Below are 16,720 nucleotides of genomic sequence, written 5' to 3' on the forward strand. Positions count from 1 at the left end.
TAAGAGTGGTGTTGAAGTTTACTTAATGTGTCACAACTAAATTGGTTTCCACCAAGTAGTTTTCAGGGACACTGACATGAGTACTTTAGTAATTCAATATGACTCTTATAACAGGTTTTAAATAAAACGGATTCAGCACCTAAAAAATAATTGTTCAATGTATAGTTTATAATGATTCTCAATTGCAAGTGGAAACAAACACAAAAGTAGCTATAATTTTAAGGTATTTAGTTTCTGGTAATAAAATTTTAAAATTAGACCAGATGTCTAAAAATAAAAGGATAAGAACTATTTAAATGTAGTGTATAAGTAATAAGAATATTTTCTAGACTTAATTAATCAATTAATTTATAAGTGTTAAGAACAACCCACCTTCCCAGAGGAGTCAAAAGAAGCCTCTGGATCTCCGGTTACAACTACAGATCTAGGAGGACCTGGAGGAAGGCTGGGACTGAAGACCATAAGATCCGTCTTGGGCAGTCCCTCCTCAGAGCACACCCTCTGCCGCCTCTGCTGCGAGTAGGACAAGCTCCCCACTGCGCTGGCGCACACCAGCGTGGGCTTCCCTGGCCCGCACACGCCCTCGGTGGGCGGTGACGAGCACCGCAGCGCCGTATACAGCAGCAGCGTGAGCACCAACAGGCTGGACACCGCACAGATGGCGATGATTAGGTACACGTTCACATCCACCAGAACCGTCTCCACAACCGTAGCACCGGAAGATACTCGTAATGAGGTCTTGGACACCTGGCCGCTGTCCACCAGCGACAGCAGCACGGTGGCTGTGGCCGCCAGTTCTGGCTCCCCATGATCCTTCACCAGCACCAGCAAGCGCTGGCGCGGAGCATCCACCTCCTCTAGGGCTCGTGTCGTGCTGATCTCGCCCGTGTACAGCCCTACGCGGAACGGGCAGCGGTCATGACCCGCCGCCGGCTGCAGCTCATAAGACAACCACGCGTTATAACCAGAGTCCGCGTCCACCGCGCGCACCTTCGCCACTACGTGGCCTGCACCCACAGACCGAGACACCAGCTCACTCACCGCAGTGCCCCCACTGCCTGCCCCAGGCGGCAGCAGCACGGGCGCATTGTCGTTCTCGTCCAGCACGAACACCTGCAGCGTCACGTTGCTGCCCAGAGGCGGCACGCCCGCGTCATGCGCGCTCACCTGGAACTGCAGCAACTCCAGCTCCTCGTGGTCCAGAGGCTGCAGCGCATACACCTTGCCGCTCTCCGCGTGCACAGACACGTAGCTCGACAGCGCACGCTCACCCACCCGCCGCTCCACCAGCGAGTAGGACACCAGCGCGTTCTCCTGTGCGTCCAAGTCCCGCGCAGACACAGTGAAGATGTGGCAGCCCGGCGGGTTGTTCTCCTTGACGAACACCGTGTACTCGGGCTGCGCGAAAGTCGGCGCGTTGTCGTTCACGTCGGCTACCTCCACGGACACGCTGACTGTGGCCGACAGCGAAGGCGAACCCCCGTCCCGCGCGGTCACTACTACCGCATAGTCCGACACGCTCTCGCGATCCAGGACGCTGTCCAGCACCAGTGAATAGTAATTCCTGAAGGTGGAAACTAGCCTGAAGGGCCCGTGAGGCATCAAGGAGCAGGTCACCTGACCATTGGCTCCAGCATCTCGGTCAGACACGCTGATTAGCGCAATCACAGTACCGAGTGGAGCGTCCTCCCTCACTGGAAGGGACAATGAAGTCAAGGAAATCTGAGGGACGTTATCATTAACATCTAAGACTTTTACCAAAATTGTACAGTGACCCGCCATCGGTGGGTGGCCTCTGTCCGTGGCATCAATGCGGAATTTATATGAATTCGCTTTTTCAAAATCCAGATTCTTTCGAATTGTTATTTCTCCAGTATCTGAATCTATGCTAAACTGGTCAATAACCATGGATGGAACAAGGCTATTAAAAGAATAATAAATCTCCTGATTAGATCCTTCATCTGGATCAGAAGCATTTAGTCTGATAACTATTGTTCCATTGTCTGTGTTTTCAAATATTTTTACTTCATATTCAGATCGTTGGAAACTGGGAGCATTGTCATTCACATCCAGCACAATGACGAGAACCTGAAGGGTTCCAGTGAGCTCAGGTTTGCCTCCGTCAGTGGCCATGAGCAATAAGTTATGTTCGGGAGTTTCCTCTCGGTCCAGGGATTTCCTTAACGTGAGCTCGACTTGCTTATTCTCTTCATTCTGTGAATTCACATCTAGTATGAAGTAATCACTATAGCTAAGCTTATAGGTTAAAACGGAGTTAGCTCCAATATCTGCATCCCACGCACCCTCTAGTGGAAACCGAGAATCTGGCAATCTGGATTCTGAAACAAATAGCTTTTGCTCCTTCACCAGGAACACAGGCGGGTTGTCGTTAATGTCCTTCACTTCCACCACCACATGGAAAACCTGCAATGGCCTCTCTACGATCACCTCCAGGTGGATGCTGCACTCCGCGCTCCGCCCGCACAGCTCCTCGCGATCGATCCGAGAATTCACAAACAAAATGCCATTCTGCAGGTTTACCTCCAGAAGGTCCCCGTGGCCTTTGGACGCCACCCGGAACAGGCGCGGCACCAGCTCCGCCAGCTCCAGCCCCAGGTCCTGAGCGATGCGGCCCACGAAGGTGCCGTGTTTGGCCTCCTCCAGGACCGAGTAGTGGACTTGGCCGCTCCCAGTCTCCCAAGCTGCCAGAACCAAAAGCGAAAGCAGCAGACACCGGGCTTCCGGGCCTCCTCGCCAAGAAAACACCATGTCAAGTACTCGTTTTGTTGCTATCAAACAGCTTGTTTAATGTAAAGACGAACTACTGCATAACCTGGAGACTTGAAACCAATTCTGCTGCCTCCGCCATTGTTCAGCATTTAGAGACAGATACAGGAGTACTAAAGTCTGGAGCTTGGCTAGACAGAACTTCTTTGTAGACAGCGACATCATGCGGCTCACAAGGGTAATAATTATTGAATTCACTTACCTCCTCTACAATGAGGTTCTTCTAATCCAATGAATCTATTCTTTTCCCTTATCCTACTTAATAGTGGATTTTCACCTTTATCAGTCATAGAGACATTTATGCCGCCTGGCTCCTTGCATTAACTTTGGATCCAGTTGTGTATCTCTTTCTTCATAAAGAAATTTCTTCCCAATATTTTAAACATTGTTATGTCCAGCTCATAAGTTAGTAGTTACTTATGCACCTTAAATGCCTCTATAGTAGGCAATTGAGCTCTCCTTTGAATTCATATGCTATCAATTCTCAATGGTAAAAAGTTTTCAAATAACCTGTGATCGTCAAGATTCTGGCATACCTGAAATACCTTCAAAGGTGACTGTGATTTAAAAAGCACCTTTATTTAATGAGATCTGTCTTAATATATTTAATTGGAATCTCTGTAGAGGCACTTATCACTGAACTTTCATCATTTGGAGACAAAAATGAGCACTTTTCTTACAATCAGAAAAGACATCATAAAGTATGTGTTGATCAACATTTTTTACATTAAAGGTTTTCTTGGGAGGTAAGAGTATTTCATTAACTTAGCCCTAACAGAAGATTTCTAATTTTTAAAACTTAAGTAAAGCATCACATATAGCTTCTACTCAAGTTCCTAGCAACCCAGATGTGTGAGAATGTGATTAACATGTAATCACAGTGATATTTTCAGTAATAATATAAACATCTTTAAAAGCCTTATATAAACACATGTAATATGGGTGAGAGGAATAAGCATTTTCTGTGAAATTCCTTATGTTGCCCTCACTTAAAGTACTCAGAAATTATCTCTATAGTTCATTCTAAATAATGAGAAAGATTATATAAAGATAATTGCATTACTCAATAGCTGTGCTAGGACTTTTTAAAAATTAATTAATTGTTTGTTTATTTATTTTATTTTTAGAGAGAAGGGAAAAGAGAAAGAGAGGAAGAGAAACATCACTGTGTGGTTCCCTCTCACTCGTGCCCCTGACTGGTGACCTGATGTGCCAACTAGTCATGTGCCCTGACTGGGAATCGAACCAGCGACACTTGGCTCTCAGGCCAACACTCAATCCACTGAGCCACAGCAGCCAGGTCTGTTAGGACTTTTTCCCAACAAAAGAAAAATTCCATAGCCTTATTATGTCAGAGTATGAATTTCTTTTTTAAATTACCTTAATAAGGAAGTGATAATTGGTGGATAAAGATTGGAGTATGGAGGAAGATTTTTATCAACTTCTAGTAATTCCCCCATTCCAAAAGTAGAATTTTAAAGTTTTCTCAAAACATTCTTGGAAAATAGTTTTTAAAGTATATGTATGTAAGAATAAAAGAAAAATAAAGCAGTAAAAAGTAGAATTACAATTAATCACCAAGAGTTAGACTATTTATGTTTTCCTACATTCTTTCAACAAAAGCAGCAAATTTGGTCTTATTTTGGTGGATGCAAATTACTGCTCAATGATAAATAATTCCATTGAATATGGAAACTTCTTGAACTGTCAAATCTCCACATTTATGTAAAAGAACGCTGAAAACAAACACCCTGAAATGACTTCCAAAGGTATATATACTAAGATTTTACCAACTGTAAAAGTTGACAATAATTTTTAACTAATCAAAATTTTTGTAAGTTAAAAGATTTTAAAAACTGTAAATGTTGACAATACTAGTGGTTATGAGTCTGTATAATTAAGGTATTGCTCCCCTAATGTATAAGCATAGAAATGGATGAATAAATCATCATATATCCATACAATAAAACAAGATGCAGATATTTTTTTAAAAAGAGAAAACAATCAAACAACCAAAAAGTTTTTAATAAGAATAATATGGCATAAATATCAAGATATAGTAGGGGAAAAGAGTACATAAAAGTAGGTTAAGTGAAATTTCTTGCCTTTTTTTTTAAAAGAAAGGCAGAGTGTAGGTACATATATACATATAAAATCTTGGCAGAAACTAAAAACTTTATAAATGTTTCAGCAACTCAGAGAGTCTAAAATGAATGGTTTAGGGTTGAAGGTGACAGTGAGACTTGTCACTATATACTAGATTTGGTGGTTTGAAATTTTGAGTGTGAATATATCAACTATACAAACAAGGAACAAAATAAATATATATTGAAATGTCATTTAAATTCTATTTTTAAGTTATAAATAGTATTTATCATGGACAGGGCAAAAAAATCTACACAGTAAGTTAATAAGAAGTCAGTTACTAGACAAAGAAAATAGAAAAGAGATAATAGATTAGCATATAAAGAAATTAAGATAGTTCAGTTTTTAGATTAAATATAAAAAGGCAATATTGAACAGATGATTTGAAATATAAATTTTTATAAAATAAGAATGTATGGAATATGTCATATATCAAATGTGTTCTTATCTTATTGTTTTAAAAGATTTATTTATGGGGGAGAAGCAGGAAAGAAGGGGAAGAGTCTAGTAAAGGAACTAGTATAAATGACCCATGGACATGGACAACGGGGTGGGAATTGACTGTGGGAGAAGGGGTGGGGGGTTGGGGGGAGAAATGGGAGAAAAAAGTGGGACAACTGTAATAGAAAAACAATAAATAAAATTTTTTAAGATTGTATTTATTTTAGAGAAAGGAAAGGAGGGTGAAAGAGAGGGAGAGAAACATCGATCAGTTGCCTCTTGTAGCTCCCAGGCCACACCGACCCTGCAATCCAAGCATATGCCCTGACTAGGAATCCAATCAGTGACCTTTTACTTTATGGGACAACAGCCCAACAAGCTGAGCCACACTGGCTAGGGCAAATATATCAAATTTATTTTTTAAAAGTTATAAAAACTTCACAGTGAAGTGTGGACATGTAAAGATTCAGTTACAGAATTCCACTATATAACACAAAGTGAAGCTATTATTCCAATTAGTAAAAATTTTATACAAAAATAGGAAAAAATATAAATTGCCAATTTTAACCTAAAAGATTGGACATTCCAAAAACAAAATTGCATATTTAACATAACCATAATTCAAGGTAAAGAAATAGTGCAAACAGAGCAATTACATTAAAATAAAAATTATATATAGGTCTATCAATTAAAATAGAATAAATTAAATAAGAAGTATTTTAGCAGAAAACCTTTAAAAGATTTTTTTTTAATTGCGGAAAATAAAATTTCTTTAGACTCACCTTGTCTGCAGAGCTGGGACCCTGAGGTAGGCTGGGGCTGAAGGCCATAAGGTCCGCCTTGGGCGGCCCCTCCCCAGAGCATACCCTCTGCCGCCTCTGCTGTGAATAAGACCAGCTCCCCACCGCGCTGGAGCACACCAGCGTGGGCTTCCCCGGCGAGCACACCAGCGTGGGCTTCCCCGGCCCGCACACGCCCTCGGTGGGCACCGCAAAGCACCTCAGAGCCGTGTACAGCAGCAGCGTGAGCACCAGCAGGCTGGACACCGCGCAGATGGCGATGATCAGATACACGTTCACGTCCACCAGCGCAACCTCCGCATTTGCGGCGTTGGAAGATGCTCGTGATGAGGTCTTTGGCGCCTGGCTGCTCTCCACCAGCGACAGTAACACGGTGGCCGTGGTCACCAACGCCGGCTCGCCATGGTCCTTCACCAGCACCAGCAAGCGTTGGCGCGGAGCGTCTGCTTCGTCCAGGGCGCGGGTCGTGCTGATCTCGCCTGTGTACAGTCCCACGCGGAATAGGCTGAGTACATCACCTGTTGCCGACTGTAGCTCGTAAGATAGCCACGCGTTGTAGCCAGAATCCGCATCCACCGCGCGCACCTTTGCCACCACGTGGCCCGCACTCACAGACCGAGACACTAGCTCACTCACAGTGCCACCCCGGCCGCCCGCCCCAGGAGGCAGCAGCACGGGCGCATTGTCGTTCTCGTCCAGCACGAACACCTGCAGCGTCACGTTGCTGCCCAGAGGCGGCACGCCCGCGTCATGCGCGCTCACCTGGAACTGCAGCAGCTCCAGCTCCTCGTGGTCCAGAGGCTGCAGTGCGTACACCTTGCCGCTCTCCGCGTGCACAGACACGTAGCTCGACAGCGCACGCTCGCCCACCCGCCGCTCCACCAGCGAGTAGGACACCAGCGCGTTCTCCTGTGCGTCCAAGTCCCGTGCAGACACCGTGAAGATGTGGCAGCCCGGCGGGTTGTTCTCCTTGACGAACACTGTGTACTCGGGCTGCGCGAAAGTCGGTGCGTTGTCGTTCACGTCGGCTACCTCCACGGACACGCTGGCTGTGGCCGACAGCGAAGGCGAGCCCCCGTCCCGTGCTGTCACCACCAACTTATAGTCCGACACCTTCTCGCGGTCCAAGGCGCTGTCCAGCACCAGCGAATAGTAATTCTTGAAGGTGGACACCAGCTTGAAGGGAACATGAGCTGTTAGAGAGCAGGTCACTTGACCGTCGGCTCCAGAATCTCGGTCAGATACTTTAATCAAGGTTATGACTGTGCCTGGATGAGCATCCTCTGAGATAGGAAGAGACAAGGAAGTGACAGTCAATTCTGGAGCATTGTCATTATGGTCCATAATTTCCACAAGAACTGTACAGTGACCAGCCAGTGATAGGTAACCTCTATCAATTGCCTCTACTCTAATATTGTAGGCTTTAGTTTCTTCGAAATCGATATGTCCTATAGCTAGAATTTCCCCACTTACTGGGTCTATGTAGAACTTAGATTTTACATCTGGAGAAACATCACTAGAAAATGAGTAAATGATATCCCCATTCGACCCTTCGTCTAGATCTGTGGCATTAACTTTGATTACCAATGTTCCATTGGGAACATTTTCTGGTAATTTCACCGCATAGAGTGTTCGGTCGAAAGCTGGGGCGTTGTCATTGGCGTCCAGCACTGTGATGTGTAACTGAACAGTGGCAGTCAGCTCAGGTTTGCCACCATCAGTGGCCGTGAGCACTAAGAAGATCTCCAGAACTTCTTCTCTGTCTAAAGGTTTCCGTAATACAAGTCCAAGAGGTCTTACCTCTTGGTCTGTGGTTGGTTCGTCCAGAGAGAAATACTCATTGGGGCTCAGTTTGTAAGTCAACAAAGCGTTCTCCCCGATATCTACGTCGGATGCACCCTCTAGTGGAAACCGAAAGTCAAGCGACCTGGATTCCGAGATAAACAGATTCTTTTGCGTTCTCGGGAACACAGGCGGGTTGTCGTTAATGTCCTTCACTTCCACCTCCACATGGAAAACCTGCAGCGGCTTCTCCACGATCACCTCCAGGTGGATGCTGCACTCCGTGCTCCTCCCGCACAGCTCCTCGCGGTCGATCCGAGCATTCACAAACAAAATGCCATTCTGCAGATTTACCTCCAAAAGGTCCCCGTGGCCTTTGGACGCCACCCGGAACAGGCGCGGCACCAGCTCCGCCAGCTCCAGCCTCAGGTCCTGCGCGATGCGGCCCACGAAGGTGCCGTGTTTGGCCTCCTCAGGGACCAAGTAGTGAACTTGGGCTCTCCCGGTCTCCCATGCTGTGAGAATTATAAACAACAGCAGTAGATTCCGGTTTCCCGAAACGCCTGGATTCAAGTGCACCATTTTAAAGTATTGTCGTTTTTAAAATTCTAGTCAGCGTAACTTGTCTCAAAATGTACAAGAATCTTCTTATCCCTTCTTTGGTATCTTGATTTGCTCGCCATTGTTCAATTTCTGGCTAGTGTAACCGTGTGGAGCGTCTTTCCAATATGAAAATGGATGACTTAGTTTTGTCTTGAATACGAGAGAATTTCACGGTAAAGAGCGACATCATGTGGCCCAAAAAGTAAGTACAAATTACAAAAATCTATTTTATATAAGATACAAAGTTTTATTTCAACCTCTGAATTTTTCCTTTGTTTTTGTTAAAAGAAACATTCTCATGCTTGCTGAAAGTATTCTTAGGAAACCTGACTTCTGAATATTTAGTGTGACCATAATTGTGGTTTCATTGTGCCTTGATAGCTGGTATTTCCACAAAGTTTTGAACTAGAAATAAAAGTCTAAGTGACAAACGAATTGCGTTAAGTTTTAAAACTCTTTGATAAGATTCAGGAAACTCTATTTTCTTAGACTTCTGATAAGAAAATTCCCAGTTTCTCTAGGGACTCGGGATCTCAAGAATCTACCAATGGAAGAAAATATTAGATAGGTTGTTTGTTTTTAGGAAGTAAGGGATATAAGCAACTAATTTGTGTACTTTTCTTAAGAAAACAGTGATTGGTTTTGAGGAGTTTGAAGGGGAATGGTTTGTATTAAGTGAATTTTGTAAGGAGGAAGTATTCTGAGTTTCTCTTTTCATCAGAATTGATATCATCTTCTTCAGGAGTTCATGGTTCTTATATCTCTTTATTCTTCCCATCTTTTCTAAGCCTCGTGTTTTATGAATATCCACTGTTTTTATAATCTTCAATACAACTTAGGTTTTTCATTTTATCATGTAAGTTTATTTCATTAAATAAATGTTGGTACTCATCTGTCATACTTAGAGCAGACCTTTAATCAAGCTTGGGGTATTTTATCCTTTTTATAGTACATAACAGAGCAAGTTTTAAATGTTCACTCATATGTTCCTAACTTTGTGTAAAATAATTACATCTGCATTCTAATGCTTTCCAAGTTTGATCTCTGCCTAATGGAGTTCTAAATATTGCTGCTCTCCTAGATTATTGTAGTTGCTTCTGATTGTGCCATCTTGTCACAACCTTCACTTAACTCTGACAGTAATATTCTTGAAAAACACCTTTTATTCTAACTGCTTCACACTTTTTTGATAGTTTTTAAAGGACATTAGAGGTGAGTTAAAATTTCTTTGTGTAGCACTCAAAGTTACCCAAGAGATTTATCTCATATTAATTTTCTTCCCTTACCTCATACTCTTTCTTATGAGAGCCATACGTTTTGACCAAAGCAAACTATTCCTTGTTTTCAGGTACCTTTGGAATTTTCTGTGTGCTCACTTAAGTTCATTTGTTTCCAAGAATACCTATTATACTCAATATTCTCCCAGGGGAAACTTCTCCATTATATAACCACTAAAAATATTATAGCCATTGAAGGGTTCCTTCAACAAGAGAAATAGGCAGAACTTTTTTTTTTCATTTTGAACCATAGGAATTTACTTTGCTTGTACCTCATTATATTCTGCCTTCTAAAAATGGTTATATTTATGTATGACATACATCTTTATTTTTCTAGAAACTTCTTGAAGCCAGGCACCAGAGCCTGTTCATTCAATGAGTCTTAGCACAACATCATGCTCTTGGAGACCTGCCTAGAATCTTTTAAAAATGTATCTTCAAGAGTAATGGCTATGCTTCTCCTCTGTTTCCTAAGAAAGCATGTTGTTTTTAAGGTTCTTATATTTAACTATCTATCCAAATTATGTGCTTTGTTAATTAGTATAACCATGGCCTATTTTGTCACTTTTAAGTGTATGTTTAAAAATTATCATGTGCTTACTTATTTTTAAAAAACATAAAATATTATTAATGATTTCGTCATTTCAAGAATGGAAAATGAACACATTGGGAAGCATAAATGCAATGGAGTCCTCTCATGGACCTTGAGCAACTTTTAAAGATGGGAAAATATCCCACTCTAGTTAAAGATAATCTAGTATTTTCTTGTAAAACTTAGACAACACAAGAAGTTAAAACCACCTTCAGCAAAGCACTGAGGGCTCAGCAACTTAACTGTTTTTTTATGAATTCAAACATCTTTTGCACTGCCAAGTCTTAATTCAATTTTCAACTTTGAAAAACTGGTTTTAAGTTATCTTTTCAGTATAGTACATGGCATTTCAAATACTAGAGACACCTGGAATTAATTTGGCAATTATGTCACCCTATGAATAACAAAACATGTAATCCTCACACAAAATCAAAGTAATATAGAAGGTATGATGACAACATTTTGACATTTAAAATTATTCTATTCTTCACAAAATAGTAGCTAATTTGTTAAATACTGTTTAACACATACTATTATGAGTACTTTATAAGTAGAAATTTACTAAATACTTCAAATTCTTTGTGCTAGATACTGTTTATCACCCCAACTTTACAGCTGGTAAACTGGAAAGTGAGAGTTTAAACAGTTATCCATACTGCACAGAACAAATGATAGGGATGAAATTTAGGAAAGAAAGGATGGCTTCAAAACTCACACAACTTAACACTACAGCCTGTTGCTTTCATGTACAGGAGTAGTGAATAGTTAAAATCATAATACAGAAAAAACAGTGAATGCATTAAATTAGAAGGTATAACTCTCCATAAAAACAAATCCACCAAATAAAACTCAAATATAAATAAAAAATTGCCACTGTCTGAGGAAAGCAGATTTTACATGGATGTATTTGATCAAAGTCCAGATTTCATTTAATTACTATTTCTCCCATGTTTGGATCCCTGATATACTGAACAATAATATGGGTGACACATGGTAATTAAAAGATTATGAAATTTACCCTTTCACTCCTTCATCTCAACTGGAAGTACTCAGTTGGCTAACTAAAGTTCTGTCCTTTATTTCTAAGTGGTTTAAAAGACCAACAATAACACTACAGACCCTTGGAATCTCTGGGTTCAAAGGGAATATAAAGAACAAGATAAGATGGACAGAGTCCTTACACAAAATAGATAACTTAATAGTGATAGTTCAATAAAATTCACCAGCAAAAGAATGAAAAGAAAGAGAAACAGAAAGAGTAAAAGAATAAGTAATAAAAAAAAGAATAAGTAATAAAGTGGTGTTAAAATGTCATCATATTTTAAAGTGAGTAAATGAGAAATAACTACTCTAAAGTTCAAATGGAAAGATATAGTTTTACAGAATTAGTCAGAAAAATACTATTATAAGTGCAAAATTTTAATAGACCAGAAATGTACGTGTCAAAAATTTTTGAGTTTGAAGGCAAAATTCTTGTGGTGCAGAATAATGTTAATGTCTGATTTCACCTTAAGGTTAATAACAGACCAAAGGATTATAGTTAAAAGAAAAAATGAAAAGATGTATGTAATATGAAATTATACAAATTTTTAAGAATAGAAAAGTTTAAAGAGAAACATTGCGAAAATAATTATATTTCAAAATAACAAATAATTGTACATGAAAATTCACTTACTTTGCCACAATGATCATCATTTAAATCTTGACGTTCTCCTATATCCGCTACTACAGGACAGGGTGGCAGACTAGGGCTGAAGGCCATGAGATCGGTCTTGGGTGGCCCCTCCCCAGAGCACACCCTCTGCCGCCTCTGTTGCGAGTAGGACCAGCTCCCCACCGCGCTGGAACACACCAGCGTGGGCTTCCCTGGCCCGCACACGCCATCAGTGGGCGGTGACGAGCACCGCAGCGCCGTGTACAGCAGCAGCGTGAGCACCAACAGGCTGGACACCGCGCAGATGGCGATGATTAGGTACACGTTCACGTCCACCAGAACCCTCTCCACGACCGCAGCGCTGGAAGATGCACGTAACGAGATCTTTGGCACCTGGCCACTGTCCACCAGAGACAGCAGTACAGTGGCCGTAGCCACGAGCACTGGCTCCCCGTGGTCCTTCACCAGCACCAGCAAGCGCTGGCGCGGTTCCTCTGCCTCCTCCAGAGTGCGCGTCGTGCTGATCTCGCCTGTGTACAGTCCCACTCGGAACGGAGAGCGCGCACCAGCAGCCGCCGGCTGCAGCTCATAAGACAACCACGCGTTGTAGCCAGAGTCCGCGTCCACCGCGCGCACCTTCGCCACCACGTGGCCCGCGCCCACCGACCGTGCCACAACCAGCTCGCTCACCCCGACGCCCCCACCGCCCGCCCCAGGAGGCAGCAGCGCGGGTGCATTGTCGTTCTCGTCCAGCACGAACACCTGCAGCGTCACGTTGCTGCCCAGAGGCGGCACTCCCGCATCACGCGCGCTCACCTGGAACTGCAGCAACTCCAGCTCCTCGTGGTCCAGAGGCTGCAGTGCGTACACCTTGCCGCTCTCCGCGTGCACAGACACGTAGCTCGACAGCGCACGCTCGCCCACCCGCCGCTCCACCAGCGAGTAGGACACCAGCGCGTTCTCCTGTGCGTCCAAATCTTGCGCAGACACTGTAAAGATGTGGCAGCCCGGCGGGTTGTTCTCCTGGACGAACACTGTGTACTCGGGCTGCGCGAAAGTCGGCGCGTTGTCGTTCACATCGGCTACCTCCACGGACACGCTGACTGTGGCCGACAGCGAAGGCGAGCCCCCGTCCCGCGCGGTCACTACTACCGCATAGTCCGACACACTCTCGCGATCCAGGACGCTGTCCAGCACCAGTGAATAGTAATTCCTGAAGGTGGAAACTAGCCTGAAGGGCCCGTGAGGCATCAAGGAGCAGGTCACCTGACCATTGGCTCCAGCATCTCGGTCAGACACGCTGATTAGCGCAATCACAGTACCGAGTGGAGCGTCCTCCCTCACTGGAAGGGACAATGAAGTCAAGGAAATCTGAGGGACGTTATCATTAACATCTAAGACTTTTACCAAAATTGTACAGTGACCCGCCATCGGTGGGTGGCCTCTGTCCGTGGCATCAATGCGGAATTTATATGAATTCGCCTTCTCAAAATCCAGATTCTTTCGAATTGTTATTTCTCCAGTATTTGAATCTATGCTAAACTGGTCAATAACCATGGATGGAACAAGGCTATTAAAAGAATAATAAATCTCCTGATTAGATCCTTCATCTGGATCAGAAGCATTTAGTCTGATAACTATTGTTCCATTGTCTGTGTTTTCAAATATTTTTACTTCATATTCAGATCGTTGGAAACTGGGAGCATTGTCATTCACATCCAGCACAATGACGAGAACCTGAAGGGTTCCAGTGAGCTCAGGTTTGCCTCCGTCAGTGGCCATGAGCAATAAGTTATGTTCGGGAGTTTCCTCTCGGTCCAGGGATTTCCTTAACATGAGCCCAATTTGTATATTGTCATCACGGTTTGTTTTCACATCTAGTGTGAAATATTCACTGGAACTGAGTTTATAGGTTAACATGGAGTTTGAGCCCACATCTTCATCCGACGCGCCCTCTAGTGGAAACAGAGAATCTGGCAGCCTAGATTCGTAAACCAGTACTCTTTGTTCCTTTACCGCGAACACAGGAGGATTGTCGTTAATGTCCTTCACTTCCACCTCCACGTGGAAAACCTGCAACGACCTCTCCACGATTACCTCCAGGTGGATGCTGCACTCCAGGCTCCGCCCACACAGCTCCTCGCGGTCGATCCGAGAATTCACAAACAAAATACCATTCTGCAGGTTTACCTCCAGAAGGTCCCCGTGGCCTTTGGACGCCATCCGGAACTGGCGTGGCACCAACTCCGCCAGCTCCAGCCCCAGGTCCTGCGCAATGCGGCCCACGAAGGTGCCATGTTTGGCCTCCTCGGGGACTGAGTAGCGGACCTGACCTCTTCCAGACTCCCAGAGGGCTAAGAACAAAAGCGAGAGGAGCAGGCACCGGGATCCCAGTCGGCGTTCCGGAGTAATAACCATGTCAAATACTTGTTTTATTTCCACCAGAAGATGTTTAGGCATTGAGGTGAAATACTGTTTGCTCTGAGTCTATTAATCCAAATCTTTTGCGCCCGCCATCATTCTGCACTGGTGGAGCGATACAGTAATAGGAGGACTGTTTGAATAATAGTTAGATGTTACTTCATGGTAGACAGCGACATCACGCGGCTCCAAAGTGTAAGTAGAAAAGAATTCCTATAACTACATTATGCTATATAGTTCCTTAATTTTTTAAAAAAACGACTTTACTTTTAATAGTAATTCTCTTCATGTTTGTAATTTGCAGAGTCAGTTTCATCTTGCCTGACTCCTTTTATAGTTTAGAGTAAAGTAAGAGGTTAAATTATTCACAGTGAAACAACTTCCCTTCCAATAATTTAAATACTGTTATCAACCAATACAGAAAATTAAATGTGATTTGAACTAGGTTTGGGGATTAGAAATAAAAACTCTTCTACACTTCTTATGTAGAAGAGAAAACACTTGCATATATTTCTGTCACAAAACATGCTGTTATGTTTTGCTCTTAGAAAAGAATGTAATTTTGAATTAACAAAGTTTACCCAAAATTTTAAAACTTCATAGTTTATTAAAGTTCATTCTTTCTTTGTTCAATGAATACCAAATACTCCTATTGGTTTTTTATTTAATAATGGAAGATAAAGATTATGCTATATATTCTTTACATTTTAAAATTTCTCTGCAGTTTATATTAGGCCTCCCTCTTAAAACATTTTCCTTCACATACTTCTCTATCATTGCTAATTCTAGTGAAATTTCTACCCATTGTTCTTTAATGTTGTGATCCTTCAGCTACTCCTAAATGACCTCATCTTTCTCTCTCCACCTCAACCTTTTATATGCTTTCCTTTAAGTGTTCTCACTAACTTCCAATGTTTCAACAGCATGGATGGACCTAGAGAACATTGTGCTAAGTGACATAAGCCAGTCTGGGAAAGAAAAATACCATATGATTTCACTCATATAGAATCTAATGAACAAACTGAACTAACAAGCAGAATAGAGACAGATTCATAGATAGAGAGCAGTCTGGCAGCTTGCAGGGGGTGTTAGGTGTTAGAGAGATCAAGCAAAAAGAAAAAGAACTAATGGAGATGGACAACAGTGTGGTGATTGCTGGGGGGATGAGTGGGTGAAGGTGGAAGAGGATATAAGAGGAATAAATGGTAATGGGAAAATGCAATTAAAATAAATGATAAAAATAAAGCCCTGGCTGCTGTGGCTCAGTGGATTGAGTGTCGGCCTGCGAGCCAAGTGTCACTGGTTCGATTCCCAGCTAGGACACATTACTAGGTTGCACGTCAGGTCCCCAGCTGGGGAAGCGAGTGAGAGGCAACCACACAGAAAAAATAAATAAATAAATGATAAAAATAGTTTTATTAAAGGTATTCCCAAACCTACATCTTACCTCATTTCTATTATTATAATTGTCATTCTCACCCATACATGATGATAATTCCTAGAAAATAATTTAATCACAGTTTGAAGATTATGAAGAGAATTTATTAATAACCCCAAATTCAACCCTCAAAATACTCATTTTAATGATATGATCACTCTCCATGCCACCAATGTGAATTTTTTATTACCTCTTCTCCACTACCCACCCTATTCAGAGTCTGCCTACAGTTGGTCTTTCTTTTCACATACCACCATGTTTATCATCACGAATACAGCTTTTATTGTATTGCACTAAACTCAGAAAGTCCAAAACATTAGAATAACTTCTACATGACCTAATATATGACCGTAGGCTATTTTCAACTATTCTCCAATATGAATTTTATTTCACAGACAATATAGATCACTTTCTTGTCTTCTTCTTCAATACAATCTTCATTCAAGTTGTTTTTATAAAATTACCTCTATCTTTACCTGTAAAAAATTACCTTCATATTAAAGTAAAGCTCAAATTTCACTATGAATTCATTCTTAATGTCATCAGCTGGAGGTGATTACACTCTTCCTCAAATGGAGAAATAAGAGTCACAAAAGAAAAGAGACTTTTAAATAGATGCATGCCAAACCCACCCTCCCTCAAAATTCTGATGTACTTGTAAAATCCTCACAAACAACTGTAATCAAAGCTCTTACCAATATGTTACACCTTAAAATAATAACGTGGATCTATGTAAAGTCCTTATCACTAGCTTTTTATTGCAGTTATTTTGGGTAAACA

General features: G+C 42.3%; 3 protein-coding genes across 3 annotated transcripts; all 3 read right to left on the reverse strand.

The window, feature by feature from the left end:
* Window positions 1-317: 317 nt before the first annotated feature.
* LOC150000658 (protocadherin alpha-8-like) lies at window positions 318-2,769 on the reverse strand. The gene has a single exon (XM_090289380.1). The coding sequence runs from the start codon at window positions 2,767-2,769 to the stop codon at window positions 358-360; it is 2,412 nt and encodes an 803-aa protein (XP_090145506.1). The 3' UTR covers window positions 318-357.
* A 3,323-nt stretch (window positions 2,770-6,092) lies between these two features.
* On the reverse strand, window positions 6,093-8,556 carry LOC150000659 (protocadherin alpha-7-like). The gene has a single exon (XM_090290245.1). The coding sequence runs from the start codon at window positions 8,535-8,537 to the stop codon at window positions 6,093-6,095; it is 2,445 nt and encodes an 814-aa protein (XP_090146371.1). The 5' UTR covers window positions 8,538-8,556.
* A 3,501-nt stretch (window positions 8,557-12,057) lies between these two features.
* LOC150000660 (protocadherin alpha-6-like) lies at window positions 12,058-14,523 on the reverse strand. The gene has a single exon (XM_090290246.1). It carries the CDS (start codon window positions 14,497-14,499, stop codon window positions 12,058-12,060), a length of 2,442 nt encoding a protein of 813 aa, XP_090146372.1. The 5' UTR covers window positions 14,500-14,523.
* Window positions 14,524-16,720: the final 2,197 nt, after the last annotated feature.

The sequence above is a fragment of the Furipterus horrens genome, unplaced genomic scaffold (assembly GCF_987537825.1).
Source record: "Furipterus horrens unplaced genomic scaffold, mFurHor1.1.pri manual_scaffold_10, whole genome shotgun sequence".
Lineage (NCBI taxonomy): Eukaryota > Metazoa > Chordata > Mammalia > Chiroptera > Furipteridae > Furipterus > Furipterus horrens.